Raw genomic sequence first — 16794 nt, forward strand, 5'->3', positions numbered from 1 at the left:
GGTGAGGTCTGTTGCTGGACCTGATCGTGTCTAGGCGGATGCGGTCTTTCTTTAGTTTTACCTGTTGAGATGTTATGTTTCAGAACTGGACATTCATGTACGTAATGACCTGGCTGCTTGCAGTAATTACATGTCCCTTTAACGGGAGCTGTATTGTGATTTGTCTGGGCCCCACCCTTTCTCTGACCGTCGGCTGGGACCGTCTGAGCTACTAACATTTTCATCTTTGTGTCCTTCATACGTTTCTGTTCCTGATCTTGTTCTTCTCTAATTCTGTTCTGATGATATTGTAACATTTGTAACATCTGGGATGGCGTATTTGCCTGCCAAGTACTTTCAACTTTGTACACTCTATTTTTCACTAATGGTAGGGAGTTCTCGACTAGTTTTGATACAAAAAGATGTGGATATGACTCGCTGCTTGGTTGCAGGCCACTATTTATAATGAAACATTTCTCGAATCTTGAATAAAAGTCACTAGTATCTTCATCTTGTTTCTGTTTACAGGACGAGATTGCGTCCCAATCTTCCTTTCTAGTTGTCAATAATCTTGGCAAAACCTGTACTATTAATCCGGGTAATGCTTTAGTCCTGTCCCCAAGGCCTAACCCTGGGATTCGTTTGCTTTCTTCGTCTTCTATTTCTGCCCATGCTATCTTTGTGTCCCCCACCTCCCAATCCTTTCCCTTTAATTTCTCGTAAATGCCCGTGGGCAACAGTACTTTCAACATTTTCATAATATCATCATACGTATAGTCTCCCATCAGCAACATGTCTTTAAGCTCTCTGTGAAAACCTGCAGGGTCTTTATCATGGCACGGAACTAGTTTCTTCATTTCTAACAGTTCTAACTTAGTCAGTGGCGTGTGTACATATACACGTTTCAAGACCTGATCTGCACCCATGACTGGGTGCACTTCTCGTAAGGGGTTCTGACTTTCAATGCCACTACCGCATTGCATGTGGTACGTTTTTCTTTCTGGAGGCGGGGCGGGAACATATTCGGAGCTTATGAAGGTGTTATATTTACGTCGTTGTTCTAGAATTATTTGTATTAACTTGGTACTGAAACCTCTCCATCTATCCATGAGTAGTGCTTCCAATGTTTCATGTAAGGGACCTGGATCGGAATGGTGGTTTCTGAACTTGATGAGGAGGTGCTGAATCATGTATACACCTGCTAATTTCTGCTCGTCTGGGGAAAGGTTCAAGAATGTCTGCGCTAACGTATCATCATTATATATGTCTGGGTTTTCGGCCCATAACACGGCTGACCGGGCTAGTTCCTGTTCATCCATAGAATTGAGTACATGGTACCCCATTCGGTCTCGAAGCCTTTTATCAGTTTCCTGGAACTGGTGTTCAGAAGAATTCGGATTTGTTAAAGCAGAGAGAAAAACTCTCTTATTTTCCGGACGGATGCCTTTCCTAAGGTAGTTTCCCTTACCTACATATGCTATAGTATCTGTAGACCTTCCTGGCTCTTCATGTTCTTCTTCCTCCTCGGAGGAAACTTTGTCATTCCCTTCCTGGTGTGCAGTTATCACTGCCTTTCTAATTTTCTGGGACATACTGGCTATGCAAGCCCCCCTATCATGTTTTCCTTCGGCAATATTTTGACCCCACTTGTTTAATGCGTCTAATTCACTTTGATCTGTCTCAGGCCTGTCTCGTTCTCTTATTAGACAATTTATAAAAAATCGTAATATCTGTGCTTGAATGTCAACCTTCTGTTTATGCATGACATCCTTGATACTGTCAGGGTCTTTCCCTGTCTGAACAAACTCATATATTCTATGTAGACGCTCCTTCATTCCTACATAGCATAGCAAGATATCAGTGGCAGATCTTAACCGTAGGGATGCCAACATCATTAGATCGTTTCTTCCAGGTACTGGATCATATCTGCAAACTGACATGTTTTCTTTTAATGCGTCAAGGCGGGGGGACTGGAACGTAGGGAGATTCTGCGTGTCCCTGAAATTGAATCTGCGTGTCAATGGCGGGGTCCGAAGACCCGCAGTCGCACCTCCTGAAGCGGAAGCTTGGGCATTATCTCCTTGCGGAGTCTGTATCTGTACTTGAATTTGTCTTTTCGTAGGATCCGGTAGGACTGCTTTCGGTCGGTCAATCTTGGGTGTGGGAAGTGGCGGAGCTGGCGGAACGGGGGAGGTCTGTCGGGGTATCGGCGGAACATGATCTGGGGGTGTAGTGCCACCCCCGTCCCTGTCAGTAGGCAGGGCACGAACAGGCAGATTGGTGTAAGCTGGTGCTACATCCTCTAAATATGAGTTTAGGAATATGTCTTTAGTAGTTTTATGCATTACTTTAGTTGGAACTAATGGTGGCGGTAAGTTTTTCGGTATTTCTGATAGGGCTTCAGATGTGCCATCTGCTGCAAGATACATACCGTTTACAAGATTATTTCGGGCACGGTCTATCTGTTCTGTTTTTACTCGGATTCCTTCAATAACTAATTCGTTTTCTTGGGCTTTTTCTGATTCTTTAAGTCTGTCTTCTCTACGGAGTGCTTTCTCAGCACGCTTATGTGATTCCTTACGCCAAAATTCTATGGCGTCTTTCTGGGATTTTATACAGAACAACAAGAGAGAGAGGACTAGATAAGCTAGCCTGTATCCCCAGTTTATATATGTAAATCAATAAAGGCTAGCTAGTTTAAGGGAAGTATTAAGGAGACTCTGGTACGTCAGCAGTGACAATATGTGGGAAAAACACTGTTTTCCTTTGAAAGCCCTCACCCACCGACCTAGTCGGTGGCATGCTTCATCATCGGGCCCACCACAGTGGCACCGAATGTGCCCCGGGTGTGCTTCAACGCCAGGTGACTGTGGAGCTGGTATGTTGCTGAGTGTGCAGTGAAGGGGTGTGAAGGTGAGAAATTAAAATGCTATCCAGGAGGTCCCAGCACCCGAGGGTATTAGCAATATTTAATGAACTGGGCCTCTGTTAGCAGGTTAAAAGGCAATAGGACGTTTTAAGGGAGAGTTACAATGACCTCCAGCGTCCAGTGTGGTCTACATGTTTCAGCCAGTGCCTTTGTTATAAGCTGGCTTTCCTCAGGACCAAAAAGGGTGAAAAGTGCAAATAATAATAAACTATATTAAGTGAGTGTTGTTGTTTTCTCTATGTGTCGCGCACGCTAAGGCGCTGTAACTGTTAGAGGGGGATTCCCTCAAGCTTTTCTACACAGAACACATAGGACAAAGACAAGACGTACAAGGAAGAGTCATATTAGGTTTACATTGAGTAAAAGAACCACTTTTAGCCGACTTGTAAGGTGGTGTTCGACCTATATGCGGCTAAGGTGAGCTCATTGGGGACTCCATAGAGCTTGTGAGGGTATATTCAACCGTTAGTGAGGGGTGGTGGGCTAAAAACGAAATCACAAGGTGAGGTACAGGGAAGTAATAGTACTAAGTCCTCACTCTGTTATTTCAGTGTAAAAAGCCTCATGGGTCGCCTGGCAGAGAAAGAGACCCTGTAGGGATAAAAATGAGACATACAAGGCTTTCTAACCTGTAGGGAGAGAAAGTTCTTACCCCATTTGCCGGATTTAGAGGGTTACTCACGAGTAGTTCGGTCTGGTTCCTCCTAGGACCTATTCATCCATCCGCGGCGCCCGAAATGCAGTGACTGGGCCGCAATGTTTGTCTTTTTATGCTCTAATCGTAATCTATTTCACCTGGTTAGAGTAGAAAGAGAAGGCGGTATGCGCGTAAAACGCCCTATCATGCTGCGACCAACTGCACATGTGCAGGGGAGCAGCGCGTGGGCTCGCGCATGCGCGGAAGGCTGGGCGCGTCGATGCGCATGCGCAAGAAACGGGGCTCTGGTGCGCATGCGCGGGGCATCGCCGGGTGAGCGCTGCAAGCGCTGGGATGTATGAGCAGCCTGTGTGAGAACAGGTGTGCATAGCGCTGGATGTGCGCTGGCCCGAGCGTTGTAATAGACAAAGTATTAAGCTCTGGCACAAGTAAATAAACACAAGCGCTGGGCAAAGAGAACAACCTGTGAGTTTAACAGGTGTGTGTAGCGCTGACTATGCGCTACCTAGAGGGACATTGTGAACGAAATATGGGGCCACTGTGTAGAGAATGGGTAATGCCCATCAAGCTTAGGAAATACTAAGTAGAGGGGGGGGATCACTAGTTGGAGAGAAGGGGTCAGGGAGGACGCTCATGCAGGGGGACAGGGGCACAAGTGTCTCACATGAAGTGCTAGGTGCTACTGAGTAGGACCGGGGAGGTTATTACTGGCTCACAGCCCAAGCTGTATGGGTGGGCATGATATGGTTATACTGTTAGGCTATTCCATGGAATGGCATCGTTCAGGCCATGGATGTGTGTGGCTAGGCGGTAAATCCAGCGTTGCTCTTTTTGTAGAAGGAATCTTTCGTCTTTGGCATTGTCAAATTTCTCAATGACAGTCCAGGAGAAATCATTTGGTGTGTGGTTGTGGGTCAGGAAGTGATCTGTAAGTTTACTTATATTTTTCCCACATCTTATTGTACTCCTGTGTTCGGTCATTCTTGTGCGTACCTTACGAGTGGTCATGCCAATGTATCTCAGGCCGCATCTGCACGTTATCAGGTAGACAAGGTTGGTAGAGTTGCAGTTAGTGAAATTTCGTTGTGTCCAGGTTTTGCCCGGTTCCAGATTGAGGGTTTTGGACGGAGATGTTAGGTGGCATACGCTGCAGTTGTTACAGGGTTGGTGTCCGATGATCTTGGGCAGGCCCCATGCGTTAACAATTGTGTTGTCTCTGTTCTGGTTGGTGGTGCGTGGCCTGGTGTTGACTAGCTGGTCTCTTAGGTTGGTCGATCTTTTGTAAGCAATGCGTGGTTTTTCCCATTGTCTTGTGCCAGAGTTGATAATTTTCCAGTGCCGTTGTATAATGTTGGAAACTTGGTTCGATGCTGTGTTGTACGTTGTTACACAGGTGAGGACTGGTTCTTCCTCAGGTTTGTCGTAATTTTCCAGGAGGGCTTCTCGATTTTGATTCCTTGCTCTTTTGCGGGTTTGGTTTATTATCCTGGTGGGGTAACCACGGTCTCTCAGTTTGTGAACTAGGTCATTGGACTGTTGTTTATAATCCTGGATGTTACTGCAATTGCGCCTAATGCGTAAAAACTGCCCGTAGGGCAAGTTTTCCCTCAGGTGTAGAGGGTGAAAACTGTCAAACCTAAGCAGTGAGTTCCTTGCTGTGGGTTTGTAGTAGGTGGTGGTGGTTAGCTTCCCATTGTCAGGTTTGATGTTCAGGTCCAGGAAGGGTAGTTCAGTGGTACTGCTGGTGCATGTGAAGCGTAAGTAGGGGTCCAATTGGTTGACCCAGAGCATTAAGCTGTCCAGTGATTCTTGGTCTCCTTTCCATATTAAGAGTATATCGTCGATATACCGACGCCACATCCGTATGTTGGCAGAGAAGGGGTTAGTGGGTTGTTGTACGTGGGTGTCTTCAAAGTGGGCCACGTACAATCCTGCCACACTAGGGGCAAAAACACTGCCCATGGACGTTCCATTCGTCTGTAAGTAGTGCGTGCCTTCATATTCAAAATAGTTCTCTTTGAGAGCCAGAGCCGCGCAGTCTAAGATGAAGCTACGGGGGGTGTTGTACTCCCAGGGGTTTGTCATTAGGACATCATGTAACACTTGGAGTGTAGCGTCCTGTGGTAGGCTAGTATATAGGCTTTCTATGTCTAGTCCAGTTTCTGGGATTGTCTAGCTTTCTTTTTCCATAATGCTTCTTATACCTTCATGATGCACTCGGCATCCCACGTTCCGGTAACAGGCCATCTGTGTCTTTCGTCTAGGTGTTTGGTGTAATCGGCCCATAGATCTAGGTATAATATGGCATCTATGCCATGCTTGTGGTACATAAAGTTGCCGGGAGTGTCCCTAGGGGGAATAGGAATTTCTTCCTCCAGTATCCCTTTCCTAGTTCCTATCTGCTTTAACTTGTTGAAAAACGGCATTTTGCTTACTTATTACTGAATACTCTATCTTTATTACTTAATACTGGTTACAGCTACTTTATACAAGAAACACAGAAATGCACATTAAACAGTCACATTCATACCACGACATTAATCACATAAGAAGACATTTAAAACATAGATGACTAACCCCCTATACTGGATGTACTGCTCAACAGTACAGATACACTGCTGTAACAGTGCAGAAATTCGGAATACTAGATATACTGCTAAACAGTACAGATACACTGCCTAAAAACAGTGCAGACCGGACCTGTGTACCCAAACCCGTCTAGATACGACCCAGCAATGGTACTCACCGGGAAGCACGGAAAACAGAAGGCCTCGGAGAACTCGACTGGACTCGACTCAGAACTTCGGAAAACTTCGGAAAACTTCGGAAAACTTCGGCAACCTGGTGGGCCTCTTGACACCTCGGACCTTGCTTCTTTCGGCTAGGCTCTGGTCGGGATCCTCCGCACTCCTCACCGCCTCGTCTGGGCACTGATCGCAGTCTTCGTCACCTCCTTGGGTCAGAGGGAGATGCAGGAAATCCTGCCAGTACGCGTAGGCTCCATCTAACTGATGGCAGGGGACATAGCTTGCAACGCACCAACCGGCGCGTGAGGTGGGGGAGGAGTCCCTATTCGGGCGCCAAAATGACGTAAATAATTAATTTACTCTCTTAATTTCTATGCAGGTAAGTACTTAATCAATAATAACTCAGATCGGATGAAAAAAGACAGAGTCCGTGGTGTTAGAGTTTCTAAGGGTTTTATTCCTCATAAAGGAATGGTCTTGACCAGGATATCATGTTCTGACCACCACAGGGGTGTCAGAAGGGATAGAGCAAACTTTATTGACATTTCATAGCTTATATACTTGATTTATACCATAAGTAATAGTGCAAGAGGCGTAACAGCTGAGAGAAGACAAGATAACAGTATACACGTGGTACTAGTACGTAATTGAGAGGCGTGAACTAGGCGTGAAACTAGAGGTGTGTGCTAGAAACGTCACTGATAGGTGACGTGAGTGGGTGGCACCAAGGGGTGGTGCTAACAGAATTGTTGCAATGTCAGCAGAAATCGGAAGCTTGGATGCGCGCGCAGCTGCATGACGTGTGATTGACGGGGTGCAGGGGACTTGACATTTACACTGACGGAAAGAGACAGAAGTCTGGCATGTCAGATCAACTTGTACTTTTATCGTCTCTGATATCTGATGTTTAGGAACCATACTATCTGGGCGGAAAGGTCTCTAGGGCAGAAGCTATTTTATGCTAACTGTGGATGCGTGTATAAGCGCCTAAGTGTCTGTATGAGAAGCGTGGGGCACAGGGCCCTCCATGGAAGCATGGTAACAGAGGCTATGAATTACTTGCATTGAGACAGGTCGGCCCTTTGGCTCTGCAGCTGGGGAGGATGTTTACTGGAGCTAGTAGGCAGGAATGCATTCTCGAGGAGCTAAGCAGATAACTCGAAGGTTATAGTCAGTCTTGGCAGAAAGCAGGCTGAGCTGAGCGCGAGGGGCCGCGCTGAAAGTAAGTCAGAGTTCACGGGTACAGAGGTAGCCTGGGCAGAGGCTGTCAGAGTCAGGAGCCAAAAAGAGGTTTGATGGCAGGAATTCAGGGCCTACTCTGCCAGAGCAGGAAAAACATGAAAAGTGTACTACAAAAAGACGGTGGCATGGCATACTTAGGAACGGACTATATGGTCCATTCAGGGTGGATCTGAAAGAGGACAAGTTAACGTTGGACGCAAATGTATTTGCGTCTTCATAGCTGGCACAGGAGGGAAGTTACATGCACTTTAAGCTGGTACATGGAGTCGGTGGGGTACGCGCTAGGGAACATAACATGACCAAAAATTTATATTTCCTCATACAGTCAAAGCATGCATAAGTACAATTATAATAAATATGCCTTACCTCATTCAGATACATCACAGGGAACACCATACTCTTTATATTTTCAGGCATGCTAAGAAAAAAAAGAGTAAGGCACTGTCATTTTGAGATTATTTTAAAGTCACTGGCTAGACTACCTACATTAAACAAGCACTGGCAAAACCAATACTGCAGGTGGTGGCTGCCAGCCTTTTGGCTTTGCCAATGCTTGTTTTCTATCATCATTGCTTTTGCAAAATTTGAAGGTTTATCTATTTTATTTGTCATGCTTAGTTAATAAAAACCCCATCACATGTCTAAAACACATTACAACAGTTCCAAATAACATGCGATCAATGTACACTGAACCTGACAACTATTACAGCAATGTCATATCAAGATCAGCCAGGATGAGCTCAATACAACAGTGAAATTAATCAAAATATAAAAAATCCGCAGGAGCAAGCTTTATTAATAGTCCTTTCAGCCTTAGCTCCTGGAGGAAGCAGTAAAGTGCTTATCACGATTTCAAACTTCCTGCTTATAAGTACCAACCATGCAGCTGTTATACCTAAAAGTGATCCTACACTTTTTATACCGATACTCTGAAGTTGAGGTACTAACATTCATAACATTTATATTGAAAGAAGTATTTAGCAATTGATTCTAAAATCTGGGCAACCTTAGGAAGATAAAATAAATAAATAAATACCATTTTCTTTAGTTCTAGTGGTATAATGGATGCTAGGCATTGAACATCGGGTCTTGTACTACTTAATAATATTTAAAGTACAAAACATGTTAAAAGGATCATCTAAGTTACTTGGCCATTAAAATGCCATTGAGCTGCTAAAATTGACTAGAGCCTCCATAATTTATCCAGTTCCAGAGATAAGTCTTCCATGTAGTACCAGGAATTTCAACATTTTACAATTAATCTGGGGTTTGGAGTGATGAGTCTCTATGATAGCCATATGACAAGTTTGGATCCCCTGTTCATTAAAAATAGACTTTAGCAGTGAAATGCGTCGCTTCTTAGGGCTTGACATATATATGCAAACCAGATGTATAATAGCCGCCTTCTGGGCACCGCGTAATCTGCATGACTTAGTACATTTGGATTTCTATGCTGGTTGGGCAGCCAAGGATGGCAAGACCCCTAGCCTGAGGGCCAACAATTTCCTCTTTAGGGGCTCTAGATAGGTCATGCTACGATGTGCTGCTATTTTTAAAATACTATTGGAATATTTTGTAATACTGGCATAGGGCCGAGTAGTGAATTTGTGCTTGTCATTAAGGCGAGAGTGCAGTTTAGCGGTTTGCAAAAAAAATTGTTAGAGGAGCTACAGGGCTGTTGCTGAAATAAAAAAATGCCTACGAGCAAAAATATTTTTTTGAACTGAAAAAGGATATAGTAGCATCAAGCATTAAGGGTACTACTTTATGTGTGATGCGCCACTTGTGAAACAGCAGAATGCCTTCACACACAGTGAAGTTAGTCAGTGATTGAAGTAGATTAACAAACTGCCCCACCATACCAGTCCTTAAAGTGGGCAGGTACTGTCCGGTGAAGACAGGGGTATAGCTTGGTCAGTAAGACAAGAGGGGGTGGGGGGGTGGGGGTGCGGGGCGGACTTCAGATTTCCCAAATATCACGGTACTGTACCTGTGAAAAAAGAGAAGCAGGTCATGAGAGGGGTTAAAGGAGCAGTACGTTAGGAGTACTTAAAACACAATGGCCCTGATGACGACGCTGGTAGGAGTTGCCTTCGACTGACATCTCTGTGGATTGGGAACCGACCGACCTCAGGTCGGCGGTTAAGACACTGCCAATAGGATCAGACAGCACATGGTGCGGTCGCAAACTTCACATTTTCAATGGGAGCTTGTGCGGCCGGCTGAAATCACTCGCAGACACCTCGCCATACCCGAATGGAAGATCATGCACCCAACTATTTACTACACAAAGTTTTTAGAGGTGTGGTGGGTGTAACACCCCAAACACACCCCTGGAGCTATGCCCCTGGGTACGGAGTTCCTGCACTTCTTTCATTTGAAAGGGAGAGTACCTGCACTTCTCAACACTGCTGCAAAAGATTTAATGGGAGCGCACCAGCACTTCTCAGGAGCAAAAGGTACTCTAAAGAGAGAGTATCAGGCCAGCACTTCTATATTTCCATTTATAGCACTGCCCAATACTGTACACTGTAGTGGTTGCGAGTAATATGTAATGATACGACAACAGACCAATGGATGAAGAGGGCAGGCTAAAAGTCCATATAAATAGGGGCTAAAAATCACCAAAATGCACCTTGCTTTTCGAAACCTTCTTCTAGAAGACATTGCACTGGAAAGAGAACACCTACCTAAACTAATAATAACAAGAGCTACTAGGTGAATCGGGATTACAAGATTCGCGCAAACTGCTGATATCTGGTGTTTCACCTTTAGGCTTAATTTTTCTGAAGGGAGACGGAGTCTCTGACTGAAAAAACGGGAAAAGGAGGAGTCAACAGGGAAATCAAGCAATGGAATTACCAATTCTACTGGAAATTCTTCATTTCTTATAGCACCCTCAAGTTCCCACTTGTAAATCTATCATAACTCTGTCCTCGCTAGGTGAGCTACAGATGTCCCAGCCTGGGTAACTCCAAGGGGCGTGATCACCAGGGGAGCCAACAGAGAGATGGTAATGCGGCCATAGGTAACTAGAGGAGTTACAACAGGTGTTGCTGCTATAGCTGTTCCGAAACAGCGGGTGATGTTTGAATCTCCATGTTCCATGCTGAGATGTGCCTGGAGCATGCTCCTGCTCGCAGAATTACCATATTGGAGCATGCACCAGAGAAAGCACAATAGCTTTAGAAAAAGAAAAAAAAAGTACACATCTCCATCCTGAGCATGTGCGCAGGTGCGAAACTGGTTCATGATACCACCCATACCTTACAATGGCGCTGGGCAACAAATACCTGGAAAAAACAAGGCTTGCTTTAATCTAAGAACCCACTCATAATGCACTTAAAAGATGCTGAATTTTGCAATTTTCTTTGTGAAATGCACTGAAAAAAATTGCAAATCGCTATAAGAAATAAGAGAAATCCTGAGACGATTCACTAGAATTCCTGCAGCCAAAATGACTGGTACGACCAATGTGATGCAAGTAGCTCTGAAGCTGCCAGCACAGAAACTGTGGCTCATAATCCCAGTGCCACAGAAACTGTGGCTCATAATCCCAGTGCCACAATGGAAAGGCTGCACAGAATCACGGCCCTAAGCCCTCACCAACCAATCAGCTATTTTACAACCCTACGCATGTTCCTGTTCTCCCCCTTTTCTCGAGCACCCTTTTTCTAGTTCAACCTCTTACAACTCTTTGCTTAGTCTTCTCTGGTTGCTCCCTCCCGTCTGCTACCACACTCCTCCTCAGGATTGAGCGTCTCATTTATATACTTCACTTTCCTCTCCTTTCACTTTTAACCTAAAAGAGTACTACTGTTCACTCGCCATATATATATTAATGTTTGCTAACTTTACCGTTCTCCCTCTCTCTCTCTCTAATCATGTTTCTCTTCCTCGGGTTCTATAATTATCCTCACCTCTCTCTCGCTCTGGACAACCTAGAATCTATTGGACGTGGCAGAGAAAACCTCCTGTCTGCATTTGGGGACAGAAGGACTGGCTTCAGGGCACAGCCAAAGGCCACACTCCATGAGTGACCAGCGGCGTAACAAAACTTGAAGACCCCCCTGCAGAGTAAATGGAGGGGCCCCCCTCTGGACTCACTCTGGAGCTCTCAAGCAAAGCACTGTGCTGAGGGAAGCCCTTGGAGCTCGCCGCTCCGCACTCCGGGAGGCTTTGTTGCGCTACTGGAATAGGCCTGGGTGGTGAACTTCACTCCGTTCGTGGAGTTTGCGGAGTTTTCTGCACTCTGCGGAGCTCACGAAGTGCAGAAAACTTTGCTTGGTGATGTTCAGCAAAGTCTTTTCCTCGCTCGCAATCACAAACAGAAAGTTTGCAATCGCGAACGATAAGTTTACGAGCGTGAGCTGCCACTAGGGGAGAATTTCTACCCGAGCTGTAGGAATACCAGCACAAACTCAGTTCGCATTGCACTCCGCCACTTGTGGAGGTTTGCAAAGTTTTATGTAACTTCGTGGAGTTCCGCGTAGCAAAACTCCACAAACTAGGCGCAGGTCCAGGCCTACACTGAAAGTGACCAGTATAAACTGGGCATATCGGGTCAGGGCTTGTCTAAACCGGGACAAACGTGTATAATAATTATTCTAAATACATTCACCAAAAACATTAACATGAAAAACTTATACTGCTATCCAGGCCGTCCGCGGGCCAAGTGCCGAAGCAAGGCTTGTGAATACTTGCTGAGCGCCTTTTGTAGCTCATAAAGTGTTCCCTGGCCTTACATGTGTCAGTTTACTTGTGGAGTCCTGGGGCAGTCATTAGCTGCTATGCCCAGTCAAACATGAACGCACACAGGGCTTTAAGTGGGAAGAAAAAACTGGAAGGGCCTCTTTAAGTGGCGTGCCCGATATAATTAAGTACATTGCTTAAAAACACATAAGCTAAAAATCTGTGCTTAGCATAGAGTGCTGCCCAACTGCTATTTAGCTGCTTCTATCATTGCTTCCAGATATATGGTACAACAATTAACATTACACCTACAACAAGCCAGGACTATTGCCTTTGTCAATGGTTGTTAGTTGCATAAGATAAATAAGCAGCAACTTTGGCTTCATTGTACATAACATGGAACATGCTTCAGTTCTGACATGATAATACTATGAAAGAACAAGAACGAGTCTCTTTGAAGTACCATAAAAGGTAGTGAAGGGTGGTACTGCTGCAGAGTTAAGATTTTGGTTTCACCTGGAGGGTGAGGTACAAGATCGAGAGCCCGATAGCGAGGTAGGATAACCCACTCCTTTATCTCAGGAAAGGAGAGTCTCTGAGCCTAAAATGGGTGTGGGTACAGTGTTGTGGTGGCAGCCAATCAGATGTTATCTTTAGATATGTTGGATCCATGGATCCTCTGCGGAGATAAATATTTTGAACCTTTATCTACTGAAAGGATTTACACAAAAAAGTCCTCATTCTGGGACAAGATCTTGATTTCTACCAAATAAGGTGTAAATCCGTTTAGCGTTTTAGTATCTAGCTCTGTCTAACATAATTATGGAAAAATGAGTAGGGAAGATGGGTTTTGGGACCCCCCTGGATCTCGACCCCTTCTTGAGAGATCAGCGCAAAGTTTTCCATGCACTAACTAGAAAAAAGTATCTTGCTTTTGGAACATTTTGTGGAGATTTGTCAAAGGGTGTTAAAGGTATGTGCAACACAAAAAGGAATTTCTTATGGAAACATAAGCAAACTATAGATTACCCAGTGGCAACATAAGCACCCTTGGTATTCAGCAACCCTGGCAACTGTTAGCAAGCTCCTAACAAAACCTCGCCCGCAGTAAAAAAAAAATATTTTAAAAAAATGTATTATATATATATATATATATATTCCACACGTACAACCCAGCGCAATCCTTCCAAGGATGGTCGAAAAGGAATCACACAGGAGCCGTGGCCTCTATTCAAGTGCAGGTTTATTGCAGACACAACGTCCTACGCGTTTCGGAGTAGGCTTACTCCTTCATCACGGGCCCGAGATAAATAATGGTGATGGATCAAGCCCTGATCTTTTGACTGGGTAAGAGTGGTCTGCTCAATTCAGACACTCTGTTCATCACCACCCCCTTTTCTGAATCGTTTTTGGCCACTATAGGTGTGGCAGGGTATACTCAGACATGAGTCCCTTTCTCACTGCTCCATCAGGATTCAAGCAAGCCGGGCCGAAGACGGCTGTAATGCCAGAAACCGGTCCCCGGTAGCTTGTCTCCTTTCTGGTGAAGAATTGGCTTGGTAGTTTAGTCTGCCCTGTTCCCATGATGCACTGGGCCAGGGACAGACTGATTTGCATATAGCCATGTTCTGAGCTGGGATGGGGCAGTGAGATAAATAATGGTGATGGATCAAGCCCTGATCTTTTGACTGGGTAAGAGTGGTCTGCTCAATTCAGACACTCTGTTCATCACCACCCCCTTTTCTGAATCGTTTTTGGCCACTATAGGTGTGGCAGGGTATACTCAGACATGAGTCCCTTTCTCACTGCTCCATCAGGATTCAAGCAAGCCAGGCCGAAGACGGCTGAAATGCCAGAAACCGGTCCCCGGTAGCTTGTCTCCTTTCTGGTGAAGAATTGGCTTGGTAGTTTAGTCTGCCCTGTTCCCATGATGCACTGGGCCAGGGACAGACTGATTTGCATATAGCCAGGTTCTGAGCTGGGATGGGGCAGTGAGACAAATAATGGTGATGACTCAAGCCCTGATCTTTTGACTGAGTAAGAGTGGTCTGCTCAATTCAGACACTCTGTTCATCACCACCCCCTTTTCTGAAACATATTACATCATTCATGACATGGTCAGTGACATCACTGATGACATCACTGATGACATCATCCAGTGTCTGTGTGGTTTTGTAAAGTTTAAATATGTTTTACATATTGAAGAATGAGAGGATGTATAAGAGTATGGATGAAGGATTTGATTGTATAAGTGAGTAAGTATGTGTTTGTATATCTGTGAAAATGTAAGCTGTTCTGTGTTTAACTGTATAGATCAAGAAATCAAAGTGTGATTGATTCTTTACAGGACTGAGTAGGTGTGTGAGTAACTCCATGGATGAGTGGCAGTGTGTGAGTGTCTGCAAAGGTGTATGAGTGCATATGATAGTGTTGCAATGATGAGTGACAGTATGTACGAATGACCTTATGGGTGAATGAATGAATGTGCATGTAGACGTAGGAATTAGTTAGTGGGTATGTAGTAAATGGTATTGGTGTGTCAATAGTTTCAAAAATGATACTTTGTATTTTACACTAGGTGTATTAGAGTGTAAGGAGGTGCATTGTATTATCACATAGACGTAGGAATTAGTTAGTGGGTATGTAGTAAATGGTATTGGTGTGTCAATAGTTTAAAAAATGATACTTTGTATTTTACACTAGGTGTATTAGAGTGTAAGGAGGTGCATTGTATTATCACATGAAGTATATCATTAGTGGTGTAATTATTGATGTTAAATGAGCTGTCATCAGTGATGTCATCAGTGATGTCATGAATGATGTAATATGTGACATCATCAGCATTGGATTGCGGATGCGCGAAATATATAGTTAGTGGCCTAACTACATGTCGAATTTCATTGGTTTTATATCAATAAAATGTCCAGCTAACTATATAGGAGGAATTTCAATGTTTTTTTATATGTTAATTCCTAACTATATAAGGCCTAAAACCTATGTTTTTTTTAGTGAATTTCCTTGGTTTTTTAAAGGCTAATTCCTAACTATATATAGTGTATAACCTTTGGATTTTTCAGTGAATTTCATTGGTTTTTTAAATGCTAATATATATATATATATATATCCCAAAGAAAAGATGCAATAACATACGCTCTCAGGAATCAAGCTCAGACCAGAAGTATATTGAGACCTTGGTTTTAATCACACAACGCGTTTCGGCGACCTGCCTTGATCACGTGTGACATCTTCGTGAAAAAAAGTGTGCTATTTACAAACAATAACAAAATCGAGGTAGGACTAGGTCATTCTCAGCACGAAAAAGTGTCAGACATATTGGAAAGGTCAACATATGTAGACACAGTTAGAAATAACAATCCATCATATGCAATACTATCATGCAATTCATATTGAATAGGTGAAATTAAAAACCTCCCAAAGAACGAGAAATCAATAATTAAACCAGCATATAGCAGCCGTATTGAATGAGTATGCAGCATAAACATAAACATACAGAGTCGGCCATGTTGGTACTGCAGACGATGTCACCCGACAATTATCATCAAAGTCAGGTATCACAATCATATTGACATTATCCAGCCCCAGCATATCATAATAAAATAAAAATGACATTTCAAATAGAATAGATTCGTGTTATCCAGACCATCACACATATCCAAACATGATATCTAATTTGTAAGTTGGCAATGGGACGGTAAACCACGTTCTAATATGCGCTTGCCACATTACGCACGCTGCACATCTGCCCCCGCCCGGGAGAATAAAGTCCCAAACTCTAAATGACAATTCATCTTTGAACAAAAGGGTAAATCGGCGGGTCAGGTCCTCCTAAGGTACCCAGAGCATACTATATGTGCAATCAAGTGCTATGGTGCCACATGCAGTGCTATCGAGACCACTGAAAAGGTCAAGAGTGTCTAGTCAATAAAATCTTTGACGGCAAAATAGGAACGGGGTATTATTGACAAGTGTCCATGTTATTGCATCTTTTCTTTGGGATATTAATTTCCGGTTGCTTCGCCGGAGTATACGCCACTTGCCCACGGGTCACCACGTTGCAGCAGGAGCAGTGTTGTGGACAATATATATATATATATAGGAGGAATTTCAATGTTTTTTTATATGTTAATTCCTAACTATATAAGGCCTAAAACCTATGTTTTTTTTAGTGAATTTCATTGGTTTTTTAAAAGCTGATATATATATATATATATATATATTTATAAAAAGTCGAATTTTTTGACACTTCCTCTCCGTCAAAAAAAAAAAAAAAAAAAATATATATATATATATATATATATATATATATATATATATATATATATATGAAACAAACAACCACCTCCCACAGTGACACCATGGAAGAAGGCACAGACACGAAGTGGCTCAGGATTCGGCATCTTCTTTATTTGTTCAGGTCACCCTCAATCCCAAGCACAAGGAAAGACGCGTTTCAGCCTCCAAGGGGCCTTTGTCAATCTAGTTTGGCACTAAAATAGCTCTGTGTTATATAGCCCTTCCCACTGTAT

At 43.7% G+C, this 16794-nt stretch overlaps 1 protein-coding gene across 1 annotated transcript in view; it reads right to left on the reverse strand.

Annotated features, from left to right (window-relative positions):
- SCARB2 (scavenger receptor class B member 2) overlaps window positions 1-16794 on the reverse strand; it is a 567669-nt gene that overhangs the window by 47800 nt on the left and 503075 nt on the right. Inside the window, exon 10 of the mRNA XM_086961781.1 lies at window positions 7922-7973. Coding sequence (XP_086817907.1) covers window positions 7922-7973 — 52 coding nt within the window. The remainder of the gene's footprint in view (window positions 1-7921; window positions 7974-16794) is intronic.

Source organism: Lissotriton vulgaris, chromosome 3_1, assembly GCF_964263255.1.
Source record: "Lissotriton vulgaris chromosome 3_1, aLisVul1.2, whole genome shotgun sequence".
In the NCBI taxonomy this organism is placed as follows: Eukaryota; Metazoa; Chordata; class Amphibia; order Caudata; family Salamandridae; genus Lissotriton; species Lissotriton vulgaris.